Source organism: Trachurus trachurus, assembly GCF_905171665.1.
Source record: "Trachurus trachurus genome assembly, chromosome: 15".
NCBI lineage: Eukaryota > Metazoa > Chordata > Actinopteri > Carangiformes > Carangidae > Trachurus > Trachurus trachurus.
In genome coordinates this window covers 15110320-15135336 of record NC_139906.1, presented here as the reverse complement: position 1 = coordinate 15135336, position 25017 = coordinate 15110320, and the positions used below count along the sequence as shown (strand labels likewise).

Genomic DNA, 25017 nt, shown 5'->3' with positions numbered 1-25017 from the left:
ACAGTTATAATTAGATCTATGAAATAAACTTGTGAATCTCACTTCAAAATGTGTCATCCTAAGAAAATGACAAGCCGGTAATAAATAACCTAGCACACTGTTTTGCATGCTGAAATGATAAGTCGCCATGGTGGCAGGAGAAACGCAATATGTCATAAGCTGTGGCTTAACATTATGATATAGACCAGTTTTCATAAAGACACGCAGTACTTTAGGCCCGGACTCCATTTTGGACTGTTAGATTTAGACTGGAGTTGACAGCTGGACCAGCACTGAGAGTTAGAGCCAAGGTGACAGTAGTGGAGGATCCTCAGGCCCCTCTGCCAGACTATATACTCTACTCCACTCTGTGTCACGCCTTTACCGAGACACACTGGAGTCCCCAATATCCTCCTTCACTCTGTCTTTGTCTCGCTCTCTCGTACTTTTAGGTCTCTTCTTTTTCCCCTGTTTAACACTGGGCCTCTTATTCCTCTCTCCTTAATCTTAGCCTCTAGTTCCATCTATCAATCTGTTGTCAGATCTGGTCTATGGAATCTTGATTTAGATTTCTTTACCACAACAGCACATCTTTCCACTCTCATCTCTCCCTCCTCTCTCTCCTGCTCTTGTTTTTCTCCGTCTCCTCCAGGTTGACTCCTCCAACAACCAAGACAGAAGCTTATCCTGGAGTTCTGTCCTCAGTTTCCACCCCTCTCTCCCTGGGCAGTGACCTGCCAGTGCTGCCCTCCTATGGGAGCTCCTAGCTGCTGTAATTACCTCTGGCACTCAGGCTCTGGGGCTTCCACACAGGTGACATGTTGAGGAGGGTGGGTGCACGGGGCTGAAAGGAGGAAAGGGAGGTTCTTTCTGTGCAGCCGACAGGGCTATGTCAGAACTGCTGCTGATCTGCCTGCTACTGCAGGAGTCAGGATAAAACTATACAGCCTTCCCTGTTCCCCCATTAAAATGAGCCTACTTCATTAACCCTTAAGACATCTATGTCTCTATCACATACTTTATAATGTGTACTTTAAATTTTAGCTCCTTACTTAAGGTTAGGGTTATATGATTCTGTATATTGTAAAAAAAAAAAAAAAAATCAGTACAGTGCAGAGACATTAAGTTGTAATGACATAACCAACTATATAGTATCACCAAAGCACTTCACTTTTACAGCAGATGTTGAACAAAACATGTTGTTTAAATTTATGGTGTGTATAGAAAGAAGTGTGTTCCACTGAACTACACAAAATCAAGGAGCATATTGTTTCACCTCTATTGTTTATATCCTGAATTTAACACAGTAAACACTCAGTTGTTTGGAATTACTGTCGGAAACGTTTTGTTTGTTGTAGCATCGCTTTGTTCTCTGTGAATGAGGAGTTACTGTGACCGTCTCCCACACATAAAGAAAACTCAAGTATGTTTAAGAAGTGTAAATAAAAGAAAAAAAAAACAAAGAGCGGGGGAGGGGGATGGAGGCAGGGACATGAAGAGGAGGTGAAGGGCGAAGATGAGGGCTGTGTTATCTAAGACTGCAGTGCTGCTTCATAAAAATAACAAATGGAGACTGTCACTGCTGCTCAGATCTTAGAGGGAGGGGAAAATATTTCATGTGTCAGATCCCCTCACCTTTAAATGGACTGTTCTTAGCCCGGTCTGATTTTGACAAAGCATGGGGCTCTTCCTGTCCTCACATCCGGTGAGAGCTGCCACTGTCCAGACTTTTGTGACATAGATATGTCCTTGGCGCCATAAATGGAGGTCTCTGGGTTGAGGGTGGTGTTGGGGGGGGGGGGGGTGGGTCTACATTGCAGGATATATGGTGGAGAAGCTAACACCAGTGATGCGATGGACAGGACATCCAACGGAGGTGTTTTGCTCTGTGAAGATAGTGATGAATGTCTCAGGTAGCTGTGCGTGTGTGTCTTTGTGTGTCGATGAGATTGGGTGGGAGGGTGGTAAGGGACTGACCCTGTAAAGAGTGGAGCTAATTGTGAAAAGCCTGCTTAAGGTGGGTTGCACCCTTAGGTTAACTCCTGTCACCAGTCTGCATTTGTATGTATTTGTATAGGTGTAGGTATACTGTCTCTGTTGGACTCCCTCTGTGCGTTTGTTTGTCTTTGTTTTTGTAGAGGCTCTGTTTGGGCTTGGTTTAGACTAGGGCTGTCAGAGTTAACGCGTTAATCGCGATGCGATTAATTTAAAAAATTAACGCGATTAAATTTTTTAATCGCTGTTAATCGCGGCCCATTTTGTCCTCTGTCTGCTGGACTGGAGGACTGGAGTGTGGGACCTCCAGTCCAGTAGGTGGCGGTAAGGCACCTTCAAGTTGGTTGCTACACAAATATACACAGTCTAACATATATCCACAGCTCCATCCATTCATTTTTTGACGGCTTTGTTGTAAACAAATGCACATGGCCATGTATTGATTTTTTTGACGGCATCGGTTGTCAACAAATGCACATGGCCAGGCAGAGGTGTAGCAAAGTAAAGGGCAATTTCCACTGGATGCAATTCGTTTCAATTCTGTGTGAGTTTCATGCATCATGTGTTATGATTAGGTAGGCCTAATGAACTATGGAAAAAATGCGATTAATCGCGATTAGAAAAATTAATCGTTTGACAGCCCTAGTTTAGACTTGTGGTATGTATGTATGTCTTTTCTTGTTGAAAACTAATAAAAAGTGGGAAAAAAAAGAAAAAAAAAAGAGAAGCCTGCTTAAAATACTCCATAACCCCAACTCAGTAAATCAAGCCAACTGAAGCCTGGTTATGCAATAAACTGCACATTCAGACACAATAAATAATACAATTATTGGTAACTGTTTTGTGTGTTCAATAATTTTTTATTACAATTGTAATTCTTAGATAAAATATATGTATTTTGGTACCTTGTACCTGTATATACAGTGAAGAAAATAAAAAATGATGCCTGCACAAATGCGGTAGGTGGCCTCCAGTTAATCTAGAACGTTGTATCTTTAATGAACGCTATGAGTTCTTCCTAGAGTCTTGTGTTTGATGTTAAGAAGCTGCTACAGAATTGCATCAACTCACAACACTGGGTCAATATGAGGCCTAATCAATGTCTCGTATCAACAGATCAAGGAGGCTTCATCTTGTATATGTACTGTGTGCTCCCACGCATACATTCAGAACAGCGTTAACCTAGATTACTCAGATTTATTCCCACTATCAATATTTCACACAGATGAGATGAGATCAGTAACAATAGATAACATACTGTAACTTCAGCTAGGTCACAGGTTCAATAGATTCCCACTCTCTGCAGACGTTAGGGTTATGACTTGAATCTACATAATCCATGGACCTATAGGATTCGAATGAATCTATAACTATATATTGTGTTGCTGCATGTTTGTTTTTGAAGAATATCCACACAGATGTTTATACAAGCCACCTGCGTGAAAAGGATGTGAAGTCCAAAGACCTTTCTGTTTTCCTTACCTTTGTGGTTCTTTGCATCTCTGGACCCTCGGGGTAGAGGAGTGTAGGGCAGTGCGTGACCCTCAGATCCAGGCTCAGTGCGTGGCTAGGAGAAGGAGAAAAACAAACAAAATAGAAATTTAGAGAAAAAGTGGTTTGATGAGTTTTAAAATTACAAAAATGCCTGCAACTGAATGTCAGTGTCACAAATCCTGCGGGCTGTTGCTCCCGTTTTAACACATAATGTGGCAAGTCATGTTTTATTACATCTCATGTGTCAGTCCTGGCTTTGATGATCTGATCTACTACCTGGTTAGGGAGGACAGGTCTTAACCTTCACTCAGCCATGACCCCTTGCTGTGGTCACCTAAAGGGTAGACGTCACTCACTGTTTAACAGCCAAACATAGCACGGCCATGAGTGTCATCTGACGAGTGACACAGAATGACCTCAACTCTGGATTGAAAGGAGTAAAAACTATTTGCATTTTAAATACTAATCTCTTTTTATCTGGCTACCTTACTCAGTGTCATATAATTGAAATTTAAGGTAAATATGTGCATACATTCCCGAATGATGTGCAACTATTACACCCTTCACATTAAACAAGTGTGACAAACACTGTTTTGAGAGAAAGAGAAAACAGCGGCTTGAATCTCGAGCGCGCTCTCAAGCAGGTCAAGAGTTTCTTGCGTTGTTGTTCTTTCATGCACTTTCAAGGTCCAAAACATCCTCTTCCTTCCCTTAGCCTTTTAGCTAGCAGAGCAGGCACTTTATCATGACACAGCGATATCTGATGCCTTTGCAGAAATACTTTCCTTTCCTGCAGGAAGGAATTCACTGGGCCTTTAATCATAGCAAGAGACTCAACTGACAAATACATATTAGGGATGGTTTGGAGCTGCATTTTTCCCACTTTTATTGTTGTTCCTCTACATGCCCATGCATAACATTGAGAAATGGAATGGTCTATGCTGTTAAATGGAACCATATTCTTCATGGGCAAGGAGAGCACAGTGAATTGAATACGATCACATAATATGCTTTCAGATAGAATCTCTGAAAGGCATTAAGGTCTGGCCAGCATGTGTCTCATATTACACGAGAGAGGAAAAATGGCAAAAATAAGCCTATTTTGAGATCTTACAACATATATGCTCAAGGACCTTGCTTTTGAAAGACAGAGCTTGGAATAGAAAATATTGTTTTGACAGCAGACCTGCTGCTCTCAGCCTCTGGACTGGCTGAAGCCTGTTAAAAATATCACAGATCACTCCTTGATTGTAAGCTGTGCTTGTATAAAAAATGTAACAGAAGAAGTCAAACTTGACAAAATAAGAACATAATGTTCTTAGTAAAAAAAATGGACAACTCCCTTTTTGGGGAAAAACAGGTATTGCTGCAATATGGATACTGAAAGGGGCCAATAAGAGACCCACGCCAATATTAACAGAACACCATCTTCAAAGAAACTCTCTGTTCCCCAAGTTTACGTTTTGTCATTTTGTTTTGAGGATAAAATTGATAATGGCTGTCAGGGTGATCACACAATGAATCAGTCCGTGACAATTATTATGAGCTGACGGAGCAACTCAGGCATTAAGAGAAGAATTGTTAACCCTCTCTATCTGATCGACCTCCATGTGCTTCTGAGCCTCCGCAAAGTTGCGCTCCTGCTTGCCTCATTTCCTGGGCTGCTTGAATGATCACAGGCCTGGGCCTCTTCAGGCCTGCTTGGCCCTAAAAAGCCCCTTCTAATCCTGCTGCTTGCCCACAATTAATCTTCCTAGTTGCCACATTATTAACAGCACCACCCACAGACCATGTTGGGAGGGTGTTGGAGAAGAAGGAGGAGAGGGAGGAGTGGATGCGGTTGCTTCATACAGGACTGCGTTGCTTCACCCTGCTTTTGGTCCTATGGGACATCATTCACTTAGCTTTCAGTATCACCACCCACTCAGTAACCATGAAATGCACGATACCAATGCTTCACCTCCTCAGCATCATGTCTGCTGATCAAATACCAAAGCCGTTCGCCATCTGTGGTTGTCACTTTGTGTCCTACCCAGCATAACCATTATACTCCACCCACAGCACATCAATCAGTTGGCTGCCCCATGTAGTGATCCTCCCTTTCCCCCCATAGACCTTCCTCCCTACCCCTCCACATCTGCACTCTTTCACTTCAGTCAATGACCCGTCCAGAGGAAGAGAAAGCAGCCAAAGCTGAAGATGACAAAACATGTGGAACAAATGACGGAGAACAATTGGATTATCGGGGTTTTTTTTTTTTGCACTCGCTCTCAGATGTTTAATGGAATAATGAGTTTGATTATTTTAATGCATCAACAATGAAACAATCAAAATGCAGAAGGCAGCAGCAGCAGCAGCAAGACCAAGATCAGTGCTTAAGGACAGTTGTATAACTACAGTACAGGCAACACTTTGTTGGGGATGTTGAACAGGAACGAGACACTACATGGATACTCCAATGATACAAGTAAAACAATGTCATTCTCTAATGAACGTATTGCAGAAGAAGCTTTATATGTGCGCAAAGCTTGATCATACAAATTTCAAGCAGTCGGAAACAATAAAAACCAAAACTAGTGATTGTCTCACAATGTCCTCACACATCTTATCCCTTTCATATTTTCCAAAACAAGCACTTCATCCACGCTCCTACTCCCTTTATGCCCCCTTCTCTGTATTCCTCCTTTCTCTCTGTGTCCCTTTCTTGTTTTCTCTAGTTGTACCTACACTGAACAGAGGGAGGTGCTGCTGTGTCGTCTATTTAAGATGCTCCTGGACCCCCTGTTTCCTCCCTCTCTCCCTCTCTCTCAGTCTCAGTCTCTCTGCTGTCCAGATTAGTCTGCTCATCAAGCTGAGCATTGTTTTAATTTGCTGGGCCTGGGGCATATGCTGAGTGTTCACATCATTATTGTCTCTGTGCAATGTGAGTTATCACCACAGCTTATGATAATGCGGCACAAATTTACAGGCTGGGGAGCACCGGGGATTCTGTGATAATACAGGGTGGACAGAGGAGAGTGGAAAGAGGGAAAGAGCGAAATGAAGAAAGTGTGTGTGTGTCTGTGAGAGAATGAGAGAGAGAGACACACACACACACACACACACAGAAAAATGGGTGGTGGCAGGGAGAGGAAGCTCTGTTGGATGTCATTATGAAAGATGATTCCCGTACAGGATAATACATCACACCAGTGCTGTCTGTCTACCCCTTTTCTGTGTTGTTATGCGAATAAATGCTGATAAACCCAGAGGCAATAGTGATTATTACTTCCAACATATCACCATGAGAGTGGGGAACGGGAGGGGAGAGACGGGAGGGATGGAGAGACGGGAAAAGCAAAACACAAAGAGAGCCACATGGAGCACATAAACACCTCCACAGCGAGGTTCACGAGAACGTGAGACACCAGAAAGTGAGTCAGGGAAGGTTGACACATATCTAGGTGTTTTTCAGATGCAACTGCAACAAAGTTTACAAAGTTTTGCAAGTTTGGCTGTGGCTTGATGGGCGTTATATTACAGTACATTACGCTGACTGATCTAGAAAGATTTCACTATGTGATTATGATGTTCGCTGCCAAAATATATAAACTATTTTGGACCATGTTACATACACTGCAGCCCGAGCCTGAGGTCTCACCCTTACCAGCTCATCCTGACACAGCTGGTTCCTGCCTCGCCTCACCTCACCTCCCTCCTTAAGACTGACCAGCAATACAATCTAATTACAGCCGCGCTACAGAGGGAGACCAGTGTAAACACCAGCCCTTTTTTATCTCCTTATACATCTGGACAAGTAGACAAAGTGCTAAAAGGAAATAAATGTGGCCTGACAGCCACATCAAAGAGTTCAGCCAGAGGCTTACTGCTACTTAGGGCACAGGAATGTTGTTGCTAAGCATCAGCCCGCAACCTATCAGGGTGCAAAGAGGGTCCTGTCCTGCCTTAGAGAGGGAAGAGGGGAAAAGAGAGAAACGGAGGAAGAGAGAGGGAGGAAGGGCGAGTAGAAGGGGGGTGGGGGGCTGACATTGAGGGGAAGCTAGGGACTCAAGGAGATTTTTGTAGCTTAAAGCAATTGTTGGAAGAAACAAGCCTTCTGTTTTGTTTTCTCTTGACACCATTTCTGCTTTTTGTGCTTGCAAAAGACATGTATAAAAATGTCTTTTGATATGTTTTCTCTTTGGGTCTATATCAAAATATTTCTTTTGTGTCTGTGCATGGAACTTTTTTCACGTCTTGTCTCTGTAAACTGGTGCTGCTTTCTGATCATGTTAGAGATCAGAGGAGACACAAGTTGTGAACTTATTTGAGTCAACATTTAATGCTGGCATGACACGTTTATCTCTTCACTAGATAGAATTTTTTATGATTCATGTCTCGTACTTCTGAAGTTAGGGGTTACGAACAATACAACACTTTCAGAAATAAACAATGAAAAACAAATAAGCAGTACCAGCTTGCAGCGTCTTACAGCATGTAATGGCAATGATGAAATGAGAACCGCTCTAATTCATTACTAGAGATTGAATCCAGTCCTGATTTGTATGCACACTACTTTTGTGCATAATTCAGAGCATTTTCAAACAGAATCCTAATATTTTTTGAATTACTGCACAAAATACCACATTTTTATATTATCATATAGCCATAAAAAGTCAGAATGGTTGAGGCAGATTTTGCCAACAACAATCACAAGTGGCATGGTAAAAGTAAAAGTAAAACTATACAGTAGTAAATTAATTCAAGTCATTTCTCTTTTTGCATCTGACCTTAATGACTGGTCTAAGGGAGCAGGAAAAAGATTACAATGTGTTAGAAATTGTGGTTGTGTGCATGAAACATATCAATTCTATTTTCTTAGGTAATGGCAAGAGGAAGAGCGTTTGATGTAATGGTGCCTGCACTTGTGGGTAGTACAGCAGTCTTTTGCTCAGCAGGAAGACTGCTGAGCGTGTGTTTAATGATTTACCAGTTCTACTCCAATGAACTTGCTCTGAGTAAATGTATCATATGATCACTGATCACAAGAGCAACCGTTGTGAGGTTTCGCTCGGGGCACGAGGCACACGGAGCGAACCAGCAACAGTGAACACCGCCGTTTTGTGTACAGCTAAGCGTCAGACAGGCAAAGGTTGAGTGCTTGCTGGACGTTAATCATCCATAGCGATGACTCATAGATGGTAATAAGGCTGTGTTTGTTTTTAGGTTGAAATCTTAAAAACCCATTCGACCTTTTCTTTGAGTGTCTTGCAGAATAAGTGTAGGTGATTTAAAGCCTACATTACAGGTACGCACTACAATTAGCTTGAGGCTATTTCTTATTTTTGTCTAGTATGACCTTTCCATGAGTACTCATTCTAAAACTATAAAGTTACAAAGGCAAAATAGAACTAAAAAAACCACTGAATGTGGTATATCTTAGTTAAAACAATGATTCAATATCTTATTTAAACTTTTACACAAAACTTAACTGATTGTTTTATATATTTTCACAAGTGCACAAATTCTCTTATCTGTAATACAGGAGAGAGAAAAAAAGGAAGACGTAAATGTTCTGATCTACCTGTGACAAAAATATTTTTTTTTATGTTTTGCCTTATTTAACTGGTGTGAAATGAAATATTTTCATCTTTCCTTGTTTAAGCCAAGCCACACAAACACACAGGCATACACAAAACCACAGCTACTCAGGAGTGTGACATATCATGAGGTTTTCTGTTCCGATTAAGGGCTGTAGCTAACGTCAGGGCTGTTTTCTAGAGTGTAGGATGTTTAATAATTGAAGACTCTGGGAGCGGGCCTGTCACACCGGCTTGTCTAGAATGTTTCCTATGCAATTAGACGCCGAGAGACATTTGAAGAGGACCCACAAAAAGAGCCACAAAAAGTGACATGTGAACTTAAAGGAAATTAGCTCTTCACACGAGTGAAATGTGAAGGTTACTTAGCAATGCTTAACTCAGACTGCGGCTGTGTGAAGTGTGTGTTTGACTCAGCCTCGCTATGAAGACTGCGATTTTCTTTACTTTGAGCCAGCTTCAGTCAGTAAGATCACAGAGGGAATGAAAACTAATTTTGACTCAAGGCATACGGGAAGAAAAAAGAGGAAAAAAAAAACTGAGATGTGTCGAAATAATGAGATCTCTTGATGTTTTCTGGGAAGATATGGGATGATGCAGACAGATGCACAACTCACATCTTCACCCAAGGACACAGACGCACGCACACACACACACACACACACACACACACACACACACACACACACACACACACACACACACACACACACACACACACACACACACAAACACGGATCATTTAACCACAACTTCAAAACACACAAATTTGCATGTGTGCATGTACTCACATTAAAAAGTGCACAGATATCCCCTCATATTATTTGAATGCATGAAACGCTTATGCACATGTACTTACATGCTCACTTACATTCACACACAAACACAAACTGATTAGTTGATTAGTACAGATGCAGACTTGCATGATGTAAATACAGCACAAACTTAGTGATCTAAATTTAACAACTGGCCTCAACTAAATGCAAAAATAATTAAGGGCTATAAGATTAAAATAATAATCCTGTTTAACTGTTTATTAATTTGAATAATGTATTATATGTATATTTTCTGAGCTGGTATTTAAACATATTTAAAGACAAATAAACAGCACTAAAAACAAACACAATTATGATAATTAGATTACTGAAAATTATATTCCTCTTTATTTATCCATTTGAAAATATTACATGACAAGCAGTGAACACAGATGATTAATACGCTCCCTATCCATCGCTGCTCGCCTCCAATCCCTGACAGCCTTTCGCAAGAAATTCTCTCCCATCCTCTGAGTTCCACGTCGCAATGATAACACTGTCATCTTCCACACCTATCATAAGTCACAGGCAAACGACCCAGATCCTCCGTCGCGAGACAGAACCCTCTGCGGGCCTGTAAGCTGTATCATTACACCATGTCATCTTTATGGCACGGAGCAAAGCCCGGCTCTCTAATTACACTCTGCCTACTTCATTTACTCAGACAGGGACAGAGCAGCAGGCAAACAATGCATTAAAAATGGAGTGCTCTCCCCTGCTCTATGGATGCCCGTGTTGTTCTGCTGGTGGCCGACGTTGTCCCCTGGTTGTTGCTGTTGTTGTTGTAGTTGTTCCTCTAAAAGCTGTGGAGGACAGATAGCAGAGGCCCCACGCCATGCCGTGCCTCCCTCTCCTCCCCTCCTTGACTCTCCCACCTCCTCTCTTCTTCAACCCTTCCCTCAGAAGGACTTATGAAGGTGAATGGCTGTGTGACAGGCCAGGAATAAAAAAGACAAACCAGGGATAAAAATTAAATAAAAAGTAGCTGTCTTAAACAGTAATTGCACTTCTTTGCTGAGCATGCTTTCAGATATATAAACCTGATTTACTGTCGGCGTTGCTGCCACAAATCAGAGGGCCCTCTGAGAAACACTCGTGCTATGAAATTGTTTAATCTCATCAAGTTCTGCTTTCACAGCAGGCCATAAATCACATGGTCTTTGTTATCATAGACCTCCATGAGCGCCTCTGAGGCAGGCAATGGATCGTGGGTATATATAATCTTGACTGCGCAAACAGCAGGGTCTGAGCAGCCCAAAATACTTTCATATTAGCCGCGGTGCAGCTGGCGGAACACAAGCGCCCTGATGGATATCTCATTTCCTGCGCTCTGCATCTATTTCGAGCAAATTATTACTGCATAAATTTCTTGTCAACAGAAACGGCCAATTAATTAAGTTAAAAATGCTCTCGTGATCACATTTACACACCAAACAGGAGAGCCGGGGCAATTTTCCACTAAGTGAATTTACCGCAGGGGTCACTGTAATGAATGATTTTAAACTTTGTCATAAAGTCGCAGACAGGCCAATATCTACACGGGAGCTGCATATTTGCATAAAGTATATTTATGTGAAAATGCTAGAGGACGACAGCCGGGGTAAGGAAATAAAGTTTACAACTACAAAACAAAATGTCCGCCAACCTCTGCCTCTCTAGTATTTCATCAGAGACGTGCGCAACGGATTGGATGGAGATCATAGGAGCACCTTTGCCATTTAAGATACAAAATATACACATTTAAGTGAGCTCACAATCTGAATGAATTATTCATAATGTATGAGGCTGGGTGTTTGTGGGGGTAGGGGGCTGGCGGTTGTTTATTCAGCTTGGGCCGTTTATCAGACGGTGAGGATCCCACGGCCGGGATGAGCTTGGAGATTTATCTGTGTTTGGGCTCCAAAGCAGATAAATCAAGGGGTGTAATCATGCTCTGAGTGGCCCAGCTATGACCCCGCAGTGAACTAATGACACTGGGATATCTAAGCCCCTTTTCCTGTTCCTGGGTTAGGCCCTTAGGTTAGTCTCCTGTCAGACGAGAAGCTAAAGAAAGACACGGCTGCAAAGAGAAACCAGGAGGAAACTTAAGGTCTTTCATGTCCCTTTGTCCTGTTTACACAACACCACCAAACAGCACCGTTCCCCCACTACTAAAAATAACAGTGTTGAAACAAAGCGAAGAGCAGGAGGCTACTGTATAACAACGTTTCTTCAAACAATAGCAATGAGTATCGATTCATAGCAAACCACACATAGCAAGTTCACAAGCCGCTCTTTACAACAGTCGGTGTAAAAGATACTGCTGTTTGGCCGAGGACGTCTCCCGTTCTCGTTCCCTCCCAGAGCAAAGGCTTTCTCCTGGACTGAGCCTGCTCTGATTTATCATGTCTTCTGCTAGCAGGCTGTCCGCTGATTAAGCCAGTGGAACTTTGTTTCACTCTCCTCTCTCTTTAATCTGTCTCTCAGCGAGATAAATTAGCCAGTGCCATGCCAGCTCCTTCTCTCTTTACCTCCCTCCCTCCGTCTCTTCCTCTCTCCCTCTCTCTCTCTCTGCTTTTCTCTCTGTTTATCTTCTCTGTCTGTCACACATTGAGAAGAGAGCAGACACATCTGCTCCCTACGCTGCTGCAGGAGATAGGGCTGGGCTACATCCCTGGTCAGATTTAGCTAAGAGTGTCTGTGACTGAGAATGAGAGAATGAGTGTGTTTTTCCTCTCTCTTTCTCTCCTTGACAACATTCTGTCAAACACGCTCCCTCTCCTTGGCTGGGCTTATGCTCTTTGTTGTTAGCTAATAAATCAGAGAGTATTTATGATCTGCAATCCCTATTCTTAGTCTTTTAATGGCGACACGTTTGTGGGTGAATTAAAGCTGGGTTTTATTCACTAGGCTGCGGGCCAGAGTGAGGCCTGGGTGCCTCTGCCTGTGAATGTTTTCCCTTCTCCACTCTTGCCCGGTGGTAAATCACACTCATTGTCAGGCAGTGCTAAGTTAGTGTGCGTCATTGGGGAGAGCAGGAAGCACTGGGCATAATTCTGTCCATCAGTTTAATTTATTGTATCTGTAGCTTTGTAATCTCCGCCCCATAAATTACAGGAGCTGACAGACAAGAATTTGGTTTTAAAGGCGGTGTTCATCAGGATTTTGGCCAGCTATGGACCTTATTTCTCTCTCAGCTCTTTACTCTCAGAACCAGCCATGAAAGAGAAATTAAAACCTCTCGGTCTGAGGGTTAGGGGACTGTGTATGTAGAATGCAGACATACTCTTTTTGTCAGGTAATCATTTACATGAAAATTTATTGGGTGTGCTTGTTAGAAATATGAAAAAGTGATGAAAAAAAGAAGAAAGACAGACAATAAGAGAATGAGAGAGAGAAGAGGGTGTTCGAGGACATGACCTTGCTCAGAGGTTTTATTTCAGGTGAAATATAAGGCCAAATACAAGGGCACTGCAGCAGCATCTGCTTTGCAGATAGTGCACTTGGCTCCCCTTCAATGCCAGTGAATATAAATCAGATGAGGCATCTCAATGCTAGGCCTGACTACTAGAGGCCAACAAATCTTTAACATGAGATTAAGGCCTCAGTGGACTCATCTATCTTTGGGTGATGGGGTAAAATATCAGAGCTCTCTATGGGCAATATGGTATCACTGAGTCAGGACTGTGATGTACTGGAATTGTAAAGCATGGCACATGTAATGGTCTAACAATTAATTATTCACAATGATTACTGTGAAATAATTATGGATAGTTACAGACAGAAAAAGACACAAAATCAAATAACATTGGCTTATTATTCTGGGAACACTACTGGAACTGGAAAATTTATAATAACATAACATTTCTTCAAAAAAGATGGGAAGAAATGATCTAGAAAAATAATTACCCTCTTCTATTTCCTGTAGTGAGCAAACAAGACAAAGAACTGAACTCATAAGACATGTGTTACGGTTATTTTCATTTAATTGTAGTAAATGTAAATGGTGTCAGCTGCTATGTGTTGACAACAAAGAACGCAGACCAAAGCAAAGCTGCCAATTACCCTATAAAACATGCATATCTTCCAAAGCATGGGTCTCCTTTGTGGGTTTAACCTACCAAAGGCAACGGGCGGTTTACAAGATGCTCGCTCAGTGGATACAATTGTGCTTAGCATAAAAGGGAACACAGTCTGTGAAGACCTAACAATGAACCATATCTCCCTGTAGCCTTTTCAACGCGCCGCATTTACATATCAAGCCACTAGCCTGATATGTAAACACATTCCATCAGATGCCGCCATCGCAGCCAATGAGAGCCATTTCATCCCTCCTATAGCTCACACACTGTGTAGCATTAGACAAAGGAAAAGAGGCCTGAAAGAGACGTCTCATGTCATCACCCAAGAGAGATAATGGAATTGTTATACATCCTTTATCACAGACACTCTCACGGCATCTTGCTCTCTTTTTCACTCATTCTTTGTCTCAGTGCTCTTAAAGTCTCTCTATCGCTCTCCCCTGCTCACAGATTTGCTCACACACACACACGGAGCACACGAGTAAAAATTCCAGCACACTTCAGTGCGATAGCTCCTCTTCTCTTTCAGGGTTTCATCTCAATAGCTTTTTATCTGAGCACTTCAATTTGCAAGCCTAGCTGGAAGGCAGCTCCTCCTGATATGTTAATTGCAGGGTACTTAAGCGCTAAAAGATTAACATAAAACCCTTTGGAAACAAGCTAATAGTTTATGATAATTCGTGTATGGCCTTTGTCTGTCTATCATTACATTGCCTCTAGCGGTAATTTTATCAAGGGGCTGTAAAATATCATTTAAACAAGTTCACTTTCAGATAATTAATAGTAGAAACTGTATTATTCAATTGAGCCACACTGGCACCATTAACAATATGGCAACTAAGCTATAATTAAAGTATTTTATTTTATTAACCTATTCATAACGTTGTGCAAATGATGACACAGACACACAGAAAGGCTTTTTTTCCCCCTCGCAGAAGCACTGTCACTAGGGCAATTACAGGGACCCAGGGTTGTCTGTTCAGTTAGCGGAGCTGATTGAAGCTTTTCAATTAGCAGGTGGGTGCATGGCTAGCATGTCTGCCACACGGAGAGGCGGCACACATACAGGAGGCTCGCACACCAGCACGAGGAATCTGCTGAGCTGACCGACTGGAATTGTGCACTCTTTGCCAGGATGGAGAGATCTCGATAGAGACAAAGGTTTTAACTCGGATTTGAACCTGCGCTAGGTCAGATGAAAAGAGCATGAGTGAATCATGCTGTGATTTAGGCCCATTGTGGGCCTGCAGTGACAGTGGATATGTTGATTAAGCAATGATATACATATAATAATAAAATCTATCATCTTAACTATAATCATTTTGCCAAGCAGCCGTTAGTTGAGTATTTAAAAAGTCAAATACCAATCCAGCCGTCACCGGACCCCACCCGTCTGCATTGCTGACATCCATCGGAAATATTTAAGCATGACTCTGTAGGGTGTGTGTAACAGCTGATGTACACATGCTTGTAGAATGCATGTACACTGTACTTGTGTGTGAATGTATGTGTTTGATAGAGACACATTGGCCCCTTCACACACATGCATTAGTTCGAATGAACGCGCACGCGCACACACACACACACACACACACACATACACACCGCACACGTTCTCTTTCAGACACACCATCCCTCTCATGAATAATACAAAAACTCCTTTCACCAAACAGCTCAAATAGCTATTCATTCATCTGCATACCTGGAGCCTTGCAAAATGATTGGCCCGCCATTACCACTGGAAAAAAAAAGAAGAGGGAAATGTTCCCCAAACAATTTGCTTCAAAATGAGACAGGAATGATTCTGTTCTTTTCAACGCCAGAGACAGGCCCCTGTGCATAATGATGTTAGCGTAATGGGGTGACAGATAGACTGGGAGACCATGACATTAGCATGAGAAACGCACCAGTGAGCAGCCGCTCAACTGTGGTCTCAGAGGGCCCTCAGACATACACTATGAACATCGTTTGTCTCACAGCTCTACGAGCCTGACAAATGAAGACACACCACGTTTTATGCCAAGCAATATACTATTCCACTTTAGCAAACACAGGACTTAATGACAGAGGGAAACCTGTCTCTGCATTATACAAACTCTCTATCTCTTGTCTTATTAGTGAGGGATAACCTCATTCAAGGTTGGATGGAAAGCAGGGACACAGTCTCCGCCTTAAAGAGATTTGATGGAAATACTTGCAATCAAAAGACAGAGAGGTTAACAAAATTAAATAATGAATAGTTATAACCAATTAACTAACAAATCTTTGGACAGAGCCTTTACAATGAGTTACATGCTGAGAGTAAACTGAAACCCCAGCTTTACTCACTACAGATATGACCTACAGTAAAAGCTATTTCAAGGCCTAATAAACTTAAGGCAGGCGTGAAAGTAAGGTAGAGAACACCATGGCAGGACTTTATATCTTTATCAGTGTGACAAATTCACAATCTCATCTCTTTAGAGCTAAAATTACAACTACACATTTGTTTTACTGTGTGTAAAAAGACACAGGGAGACATTAGAAGGCCAATCCGCAGTACACACTGTGAAAAACAGACCATGCTACACTCAAATCTAATCTAAGAGACCAATACATGCTAACATGTTTTTTTTTGACATGGCTTTTACCAATATAGCTGTCAGAGTTTGTTAAGGCTAACATTTTTTTTTATTTTATCAAAGCGTGGAAGTATCTCAAAGCCAGGAAAATATAATCATATGTTTATAAGAAGTGATATGCAACATGTCAAAAGCTGGATGCTACAGAAATGAGCCACAGCCTAAAAATGGTTGAGCTCTGACAGCTCTGCCGTCCACAGCATGACACTGTCGAAGGGTGAATGCCTCCTGTAAACATTTATCTTCCCTGTGAGTGTGTGTCTGTGTGCGGTGCGGCCTGGCGACAGGGGCTTCTCTGAGGCTTTATCTGCACCACGACAAGACAACCTGTAATATACGAGCATCTGGAGCTCCTCTTCAAACACAGCGTTATCTCACGCCAAACATTCCCCGAGGCCACGGCAGAGCAAGAGTGGCCCAGACCAGACCAGACAAGACCTCACACTGTCTCACCGTATCCCACCCAACACGTGAGCCGAGTGCCGGGCGCACAAGCTGGGAACAGTCCATCAAAGTGGATGCGTGTGTTTACAGGGAGTGTTCTAAGAGTGCAGCCTCGACAGCTGAGAACAACACTGTGACATTACAGTGACGGAAATCATCTGCTCCGAGTTTTTCTTCTGTCCTGCTAATCGGACTAGAGGTTAATGGTGCTGCACTCAACACAAATGGACACAATCTCTCTTCGTCCACTGACTTAAACATAATTGTTGAGACTGGAACTAAACACCCATCACTCATGTTGCTGTTTGGGGGAATTTATTTTACACCAATCTTAAGATAAATAGCGAAGGCCATTATAGATCTTTCGGAGGGCAACTTGAATGCTATCACTTTCAAAGTGACTGATAGCGCCGTTCATAGGTTGCTAGAAAATCTTTAATACAACTTCATCAAAGCGGTGGGTTGTTAAACAACCAGCTGCAGAACCACAAACTCAAACTGTGTCTTATGTCCTTAAATTGCAGACATTAAATGAAGTATGGAGAGTTTTGTTGCCCTGAGCGTTTTTCCTCTCAACAAAACCACTCTGCTGTGGACGAGGAAAGCGAGGAAAGAAGAGAAAGCAGCTCAGTTAGGAAGCTCCATTCTTTTCTCTGTGTTGTGTGCTCTGCTCGGACCGCTGCCTTCAGCCAGCCTATGGGGGGGTGTAGACATGCCCCTCTCTGGGGCCTGTACATACGGCCTGTGCCTCACTTCAAAGAGAGGCCATAAGGGCACTGTACTCCCCCCCAACTCAGATCCATTCAGCTCACAGCTGATTCCTCTCTGTGTGTGTGAATGTTTGTGTGTGTCTCACTTTGACTCTCTGTAGGCCCCTCTAGCTTTCATTTCAGACCAATTTCTATCCTCTTGTTTTCTTTTTTTTTCTTTTCTTGAAGATGGATAAAGGCATGGAAGTTGCACACATAAGTTTGAATGTGGGTGAGTGCGTCTCTTTGATGTCTTGATGATGAAGGGCAACACTGTTATCTCTAAACATGCTGTCACACAAGCCCTCATCAAGATTCATGGCTAAATGCAAAGCATACTGATATTATAGTGAAACAGGAGCGCTAAGCAAAAATCACAACAAAGGGCTGAATGCTGACCTCCACATACCTTGTGACCAATGAGAAACACCAGTACAAAAAAAAAAGACAAAAAAAAAACACAGGGAGGAAGAAGGAGTGCATGAGAGAGAGGAAGTACATTTGAAAAGGAGAGTGAATACTGGAGAGAGGAGCTGAGCTCAATGGCTGCGGCGCAGGGAGGTCTGGCCTTTACAAATCCCTTCTTTTTTGATCTCTTCATCCAGATGAAAGAACAGCGGCAGGCAGGATTATGTGGGACAATTGCGCTTTCTCCCCAAACCCTGACTTGATCGGCTTTTACGCGAGTCCTAATCATTTTCAATTAAGCACATTTTCTGACATCCTGTAATAGCTACAGTGCTGGTCTTAAACTCTCCAGCCACCCCAGCGCTCCCCCGCCGCCCCCCTTTTTGCTAAGCCGCTCATTGCGTGCCTGTAGTAGTGTCTGCTGACAATCTGAATGGGCCTCAACTGCAACTTGTTGTTCAAGTAGCAAATCACCTATTTTCCAGATGCTTGACAAGGATGTTATTTGGTGCTTTGATTGAATGTGATTTTGTGTCAGTGAAGCATTGAATTAGTGTTGTTTGTTTGTGGAAGCCCCTGGGATCCTCCTCAGTGTTCTCAATGTTACTCTTGTGTTTTTCTCTCTTTTATTTGGGAGTGGGGTCCTTTTGGTATGATAATCAATATCTAGTCCTGCTAGTATAAGACACACAAGGAATAATGGTACATCAAGGTCTTTTTTTAAAAATTCACTGGTCCACAAAATGATTAATCCCGACATTCAGCCTGGTAATAGTGCATGACAACATCTTCAAATACAGCCTCTAAAAACATAAACTGCATTTGTAAAGTCACGATGATTTCATCCATGACAGCCTCTGCTCATTCACCAGGTGCTTAATTCCAGTCAAACTTTGGAGCTCTGTGCCTCTTTGGGACTCAAGGGCTCAAGGACTTGACTGAGACAGACAGCACCATTAGCGGGCTCTGGACCAGCCCCAACCCTGACAACCACTCACAGCTGGCAATGGCAGACAGAGGAATGGCTCTCCTTTTCTTCAGTTTAGGCAGAGAGAACTGAAACAAATGTCCATCACTCACTCACTCAGCACCCAGCAGGACGGCTGCGCTGTTTCTGAGGATGGACAAGGAAGGGATAGAGAGACGGAGGAAGAATGCTATTCAGTCAGAAGTGAAAGGATGATATGAGAAGTTAAGGGACTCAAGAAGGTGATGGCATCGATTCAGATGGAAGATAAAACAAGCAAAGTGAAGTTATAAGCATTCATTTTGTCACTTCTCTGGTGTGAACTCACTACATTCGGTTACCCTGCACCATGGAACTTAGGTTCGGCTAATGATTTTAGATAGATCTTTCTCTCACACACATCCTGTTGTTTTATTATATTAGCATTGGCCCATCATTATCCATTCCCTTGCCCTTTACCCAACACAACTGAATTATATCCCCTGACCCTAAAGCCAAATCTTGACCCCCAAACATCCCTTTTAACCAAGGGGGCAGTTGTCGGTCTGAGAAGTGAAGCTCACTTCTGCGTTCAAAAAACTGCAATCCTCTTGGCTTCCTCTGGGGGCTGGTGTCAGAAAGCAGCATTCTCCATACACCCCATGTTAAAATCGCCAATTTTACATCCTCAATAAACATGATCAAAGCCTGGTGCCATCACGATTTTTGGTCTCAAGTCTCAAACGATAGTTTCTACCCCCACACACACTCTGAGGGGGGTGAATTTTTTTTATACTCTACCGGTTTACTATTATTAGGTTTAAAGTTCTCGCCAATTAGGGCGCGGAAACGTTGAGTGACAGATCCGGAGCGGTCCATGGACAGCTGCTTTGAGGCCAGTGGGCGAGTTCTCGGCCGGTAAATCCAACATGGCGCTGTTCAGGCCGCCATATTTGAGTCACAAAAACGACTCCCCAAAACCAGTGGGTGACATCACAGATGCTACGTCCATGTTTTTTACAGTCTATGCTTTTAACTAGTAGGGTCCACAACTTTGGTCCCCACAAGTACTGTGGGCTCTCAGTTTTCAAACCCCAAGAATATAAGAAAACCCAGTTCACACACACACACACACACGTGTAGATCTAGCATACTTTTGAGTCATGTCTACCTGCCAGTGGCTGTCTGTCATTATCAGCTTTGATAATGTCTAACAGTGTCTTCAATAGAGAACCCTACCAGGATGAGTTTGTTTCCCCAGCTCTCTGCAGCTCATTGGCTGGGCCCTGCACTTCTAATCACCTTTCATTACAGCCTTCTGATCCCCAGCTCTCCTTTGTACACCGCACTTCATCGTCTTTATTTTCCACTCTAATTGCATGTGAAAGATGCCCCCTTTGATTCTGCCTGCATGCCAAAGTGCTATCAGGGAGAGAGTGTCGAAAAGTGTCATGCGTGTCTGTCTACTTGGAGGATGAGGGAGCCGCATATTCACCTGCTGAGGACAAACCCGTTTCTCCCCAAGATATGACGCATCTATCAGCAGCTCAGAGGATATCAGTGCTGTCTGTCAACATAATAGCAAAGGGTAGGGGGTAACAGGATTGGAGAGGGGAGGGGTGAAAGGAGAAAAACATGAAGACAGGTTCTTTGAATTGCACACTTATAGCATAGCACTTAGATGTGTGCATGTTTTAATTTCTGAGCAATGTGACCATGATGCACCAGCCATATCAAATGCAGCTTGTTTTTTTTTTTTTACCCGTTCTCCTTTGATTCTTATTAAAATCAAAATAGAAAAAAAAACACATTGAATTTCCTTTCGTTTTCTTTCTCCTTTTCAAATGCCATTATTTGTTGCTGTTCAGTAGAGGTTGTGTACCCACCATGTAAGGCTTGTTCACTTGTCAGTGTTTAACCTTTTCAATATGATGCCTGTGAGACCTTTGGTGGCTATAGAAAGGTTTTCTACCCTGGTTCCTCTTGCAAGGACTCGTTAAATGCATGACACCCTCGAAGCAAGAAAATGTCTTGCACATGAGACACAATTAGATAATTTTGTGGTTCTCTCTTTGTAGAAGTGTCGCTCTAACAAGGGTCTTATTTTGGTAACAAATTCATGGAAAGGCTCTTGAGTGGCCTGATATCTGTTCATTGTTAAGCTAGTGTTCCTGGATGGGGAGACCAGAGCAAGAGAGACACAGAGAGACCTCACTCTGACAGAATCTAATCAAGAGTTGTCCTAACATATTACAACTGACTTAAGCTCTATCTTTCCTCCCAGTTAAGTCTCACTCACTCAGAATCAAAATAACCAGGGAGACAGAGACAAGGAGAGAAAGCGAGACCGAGAGGGAAGATTAAGAGATGGTGAGGAAAAAAAAAACAAAAAACCAAATGTCTGAGTGAAATGGAAGACTACTTCCGGCTCCAATTTCGGCATATGCCAGGGCAAGCTGCAGAAAGATAAATGAGCTCTCCAGCACCAAGAGGAAACTGATTCTTTATCTGGCATGGCACTATTTACTGACATTAAAGAATGATAATATCAATCAGCAAGCTGTCAGCAACCCAAGTGGGCTGTGAGGAAAACAAAGGTGCGACTGTTTCTCTTTTGATACGTTTACAAGGAGATGTTGATGTACCTGCCATTCAGGTGCAAATAATGTCATCACCACACACCCAGATGAGGGCCTGCTGCTCCACCTCAGTGATGAGTAAAGCTGCCCAGGGCCCTTTCCCAAAGCTAGCGTTCATGACTAGGAAAAATAAACCTGACGGGTTAATGAGCTAGCAATCAACACAACAAGAGCAGCAGCAGAGCACCGACATGTCTGCACTCCTCGACTCCCTGTGAAATATAGCTGTGGGTAACAGATTTTTTCTATCTTTGGTGATGAGCAGGAGAAAACACATGGCAACAGCATCAGGGAAGCGTCTGTGTAATTACTTTTGGCCATCTTTCAAACCTTTCTCTCTCAGGAGAGAGATGTGTGACAACATATGACAAGAAAGCCAACAGGCTTTCCATACAGAATAATGGAATCCATCATCACTGAGGCAGACACACCTGTCTGGCTTTGAGAACAATGCCACACTGCCTATTTATTAGGTGCCAGAAAAGTTTATGTTTGTTCGGTGACAGTGACAGCAACTTGATCCTTTTCATTTTTGGAAGGGGGATCTCAAGCTTTGGGAAAAGGAGGGAGGAGGGGAAAGTCTGACTCACATATTTTCTTCTCTCGGTGGTGCACAGTGAGTTCTCTTTCTTCCTGATAGCTGTCTGCTAAGGAGTCAGAAGACAAATAACAAAGACTGTCATTCTCCAGGAGGCTTTCACTAATTCTTTTTTTTCCCCCCCACCACAAAAAAGATGCACATTATATCCTTTTGACACTTCAAGTCCAGCACCATCTCAATCTTCCCTGGATTTGCAAGATATGGAATTGCGTAGCAAAGCAGGGAAAGATTTAATTATTCATGCTAGTTTGATATCTGTATCTGGCATGAACACAACTGATTAACAGTAAGAACACAGATTTCATGACTGGCAGCCTCTGCCAGAACCATTTCACACAAAATTAGAAAGATCTGTCAATGAAATGTTGAGGAAATGCTACACTTAAAAAAATATTTTGTAATGCTGCAACAAAATCACACCTGCATTTTTCCTCAAAACCTAAATCAACAAATAATCACCTGATTAAACAGGTGCATAAATTCAAGCGTGTAAAAATCTGATGGTTGTTTTGAATTTGTGCGTACAGGTATACTTTTCTTCTAATTTTCAGACAATTGGTTGAATATAAATATTTAAAAAAGGTGATGACTTTTCAGCAAGTTTAATTCAAAGTGTCAAAATATACTTTTGAGATCAAGATACCTGGATTGAGCCGTGCAATGAGGTGTTGGTTCTATGGCTGCTCAGTGGGCTATCACTTTAGCCTGACTGTCAGCCAGCCATGTTGACGGAACAGTGCTGGCTGTCATCTTAACAGTTAATAATTAGGCTTCCTCCTGCCACAAAACAGAGTGCCACGGTGACAAAAGCCAATGGCAACCAAGGTGGCGGCTTGGCTGCCACATTATAAATAGTCTGACCGGATGATTAATGAGAGGGGCCACCGAGCTAAAGCAGCAATCTCACACACAGACAAAGGCTGCCTGCACAGCTGCCTGCACACAAAAAAAATTAAACAAAACAAAACAAGACAAGCCCTGTCCCCGGATAGAAACAAGAATTGAGGCAGAGTGGCAGGGAAAGTGGAAACATGCCAAGTAAATAAATTATTGAATTTCGACCGACAGCTTATGAAGACTTTATTTAACCTCTGAGCGCTTTTGGGGGGGATCCTCATTAACATTTTGACACACTCAGTTGAATGGCGGGGTCAGGCAGGTTCCAAACGCAGAGGAGGTTCAGGAGGGACAGGGGAAATTCTGTCAACACGACAGGGAGCCTGAGATAATTCAATAATTTGAGAAGCTGGAATTTGCACCCGTATAAGCCAAGCCAAAATCTAATTTGTTTAGAGGAGATATTTAGTTGCAAAACAAAGGCTGGCTGAGGAAAGTTTCAATGGCACCACAGTCTAGAAACACATTCACACATGTGTTTTCCACAAGAGCCTATAAAAGCCCAAACACACTGTTCAGAATAAATGTATGTTATGTAATGGTTAACGTTTAGAGTCATTTGCCTAATGCATATTCAAATGGCTGATAATGTCGCTTCCCACAGGGTAAGCCCATCTGTTTAAATTAAGAAATGTTTTGTCTGCTTATTTTTCTTCTGCATTTCAAGGAATGTACTGCAGAGTTTTGACAGCGAATCATATTTTCCTCACCGTTTCCATCACCTACCTGACACTCCACAGTAATATGGGCTGAGCACTTCTACTGTTAATGTCACCCTTTACCATTTTCAAATTATACTCAAAGCAGACATGTCAAACCAATCAAAGCATGACAGCGAATGGCTAACAACAGCGACAGTAGTGACAAATATCTGTTTTTCTCTTGAGGGACAGTTCCACAAACAAACATGGATGCTCTATTCTGCTACCGGTCAACAATTATCTTGAATATTTGGATGTACGGTTGCTCCGAGCAGGTTTTTCCATTTGATGGGCCTTATTCTTCCCCTCCACTTTGCTGTGCTCAGCTGGCAGGGCTCTCAGTCGTCACAACATCTCCTTTTAATGCCCCTGACAGGGGGTTATTTGCTCCCATATATGTTTTCTCTCCAATTACACCATGGCAGGCTGGAGGCTGCCAAGCCACGCTGTTGAGATGCTGATGGTCACCTCTTTGACTAGTCCTTCCTGCCTCCTGCACTATATTTTTCATCTTTTTAGATTCTATTAGAGAGGAGGACTCTCTCATTTGTCTGTCCTTGGTCCAAAGTGTTGTTTAACACCTGACAAGCATCAGCACCACAATGCCAACTCCTATTTGGTGAGAAAGGTAATATTGGACATCTCAATTTTTCCTTCAAGCTGTATATCTGGTAAGAATACGGTATGAACATTTTTAAAATACCAGTATAGAAATATTCTAAAGAAAAAAAAAATTCAGTGCATTCAGTGTGTGTGTAATATTGAAAAAAGGGAATTGTGTGAACAAATAATTGTCCACACACACCGACAAAGCAGCTTGCACCATGCAGCGAGAGCAGTCATGGGGATTTGAATTACCACACACACTTTCTTAATTATCTCAAAACTTGAATATTTAATGCAAAGCACAATGTTAATCTCCACCAAAACACATTAATTAGAATAATTTGCTTGATTCTTTGTGGCTGTTTACAGCAATCACGCTGATCAAAGACCAAGTAAAGTGATACCAAGGGACTGATATCTCAAATATACAAGATGCAAACCCTCTGAATCAATAGAGCAAAACAGACAGCATTTGTGAGTAT

General features: G+C 42.4%; 1 protein-coding gene across 1 annotated transcript in view; it reads right to left on the bottom strand.

Moving 5' to 3' along the window:
* Positions 1 to 25017, bottom strand: part of lrmda (leucine rich melanocyte differentiation associated) — a 199690-nt gene that overhangs the window by 23205 nt on the left and 151468 nt on the right. Inside the window, exon 6 of the mRNA XM_083987595.1 lies at positions 3457 to 3541. Within this exon, the coding sequence (XP_083843721.1) occupies positions 3457 to 3541 (85 nt within the window). The remainder of the gene's footprint in view (positions 1 to 3456; positions 3542 to 25017) is intronic.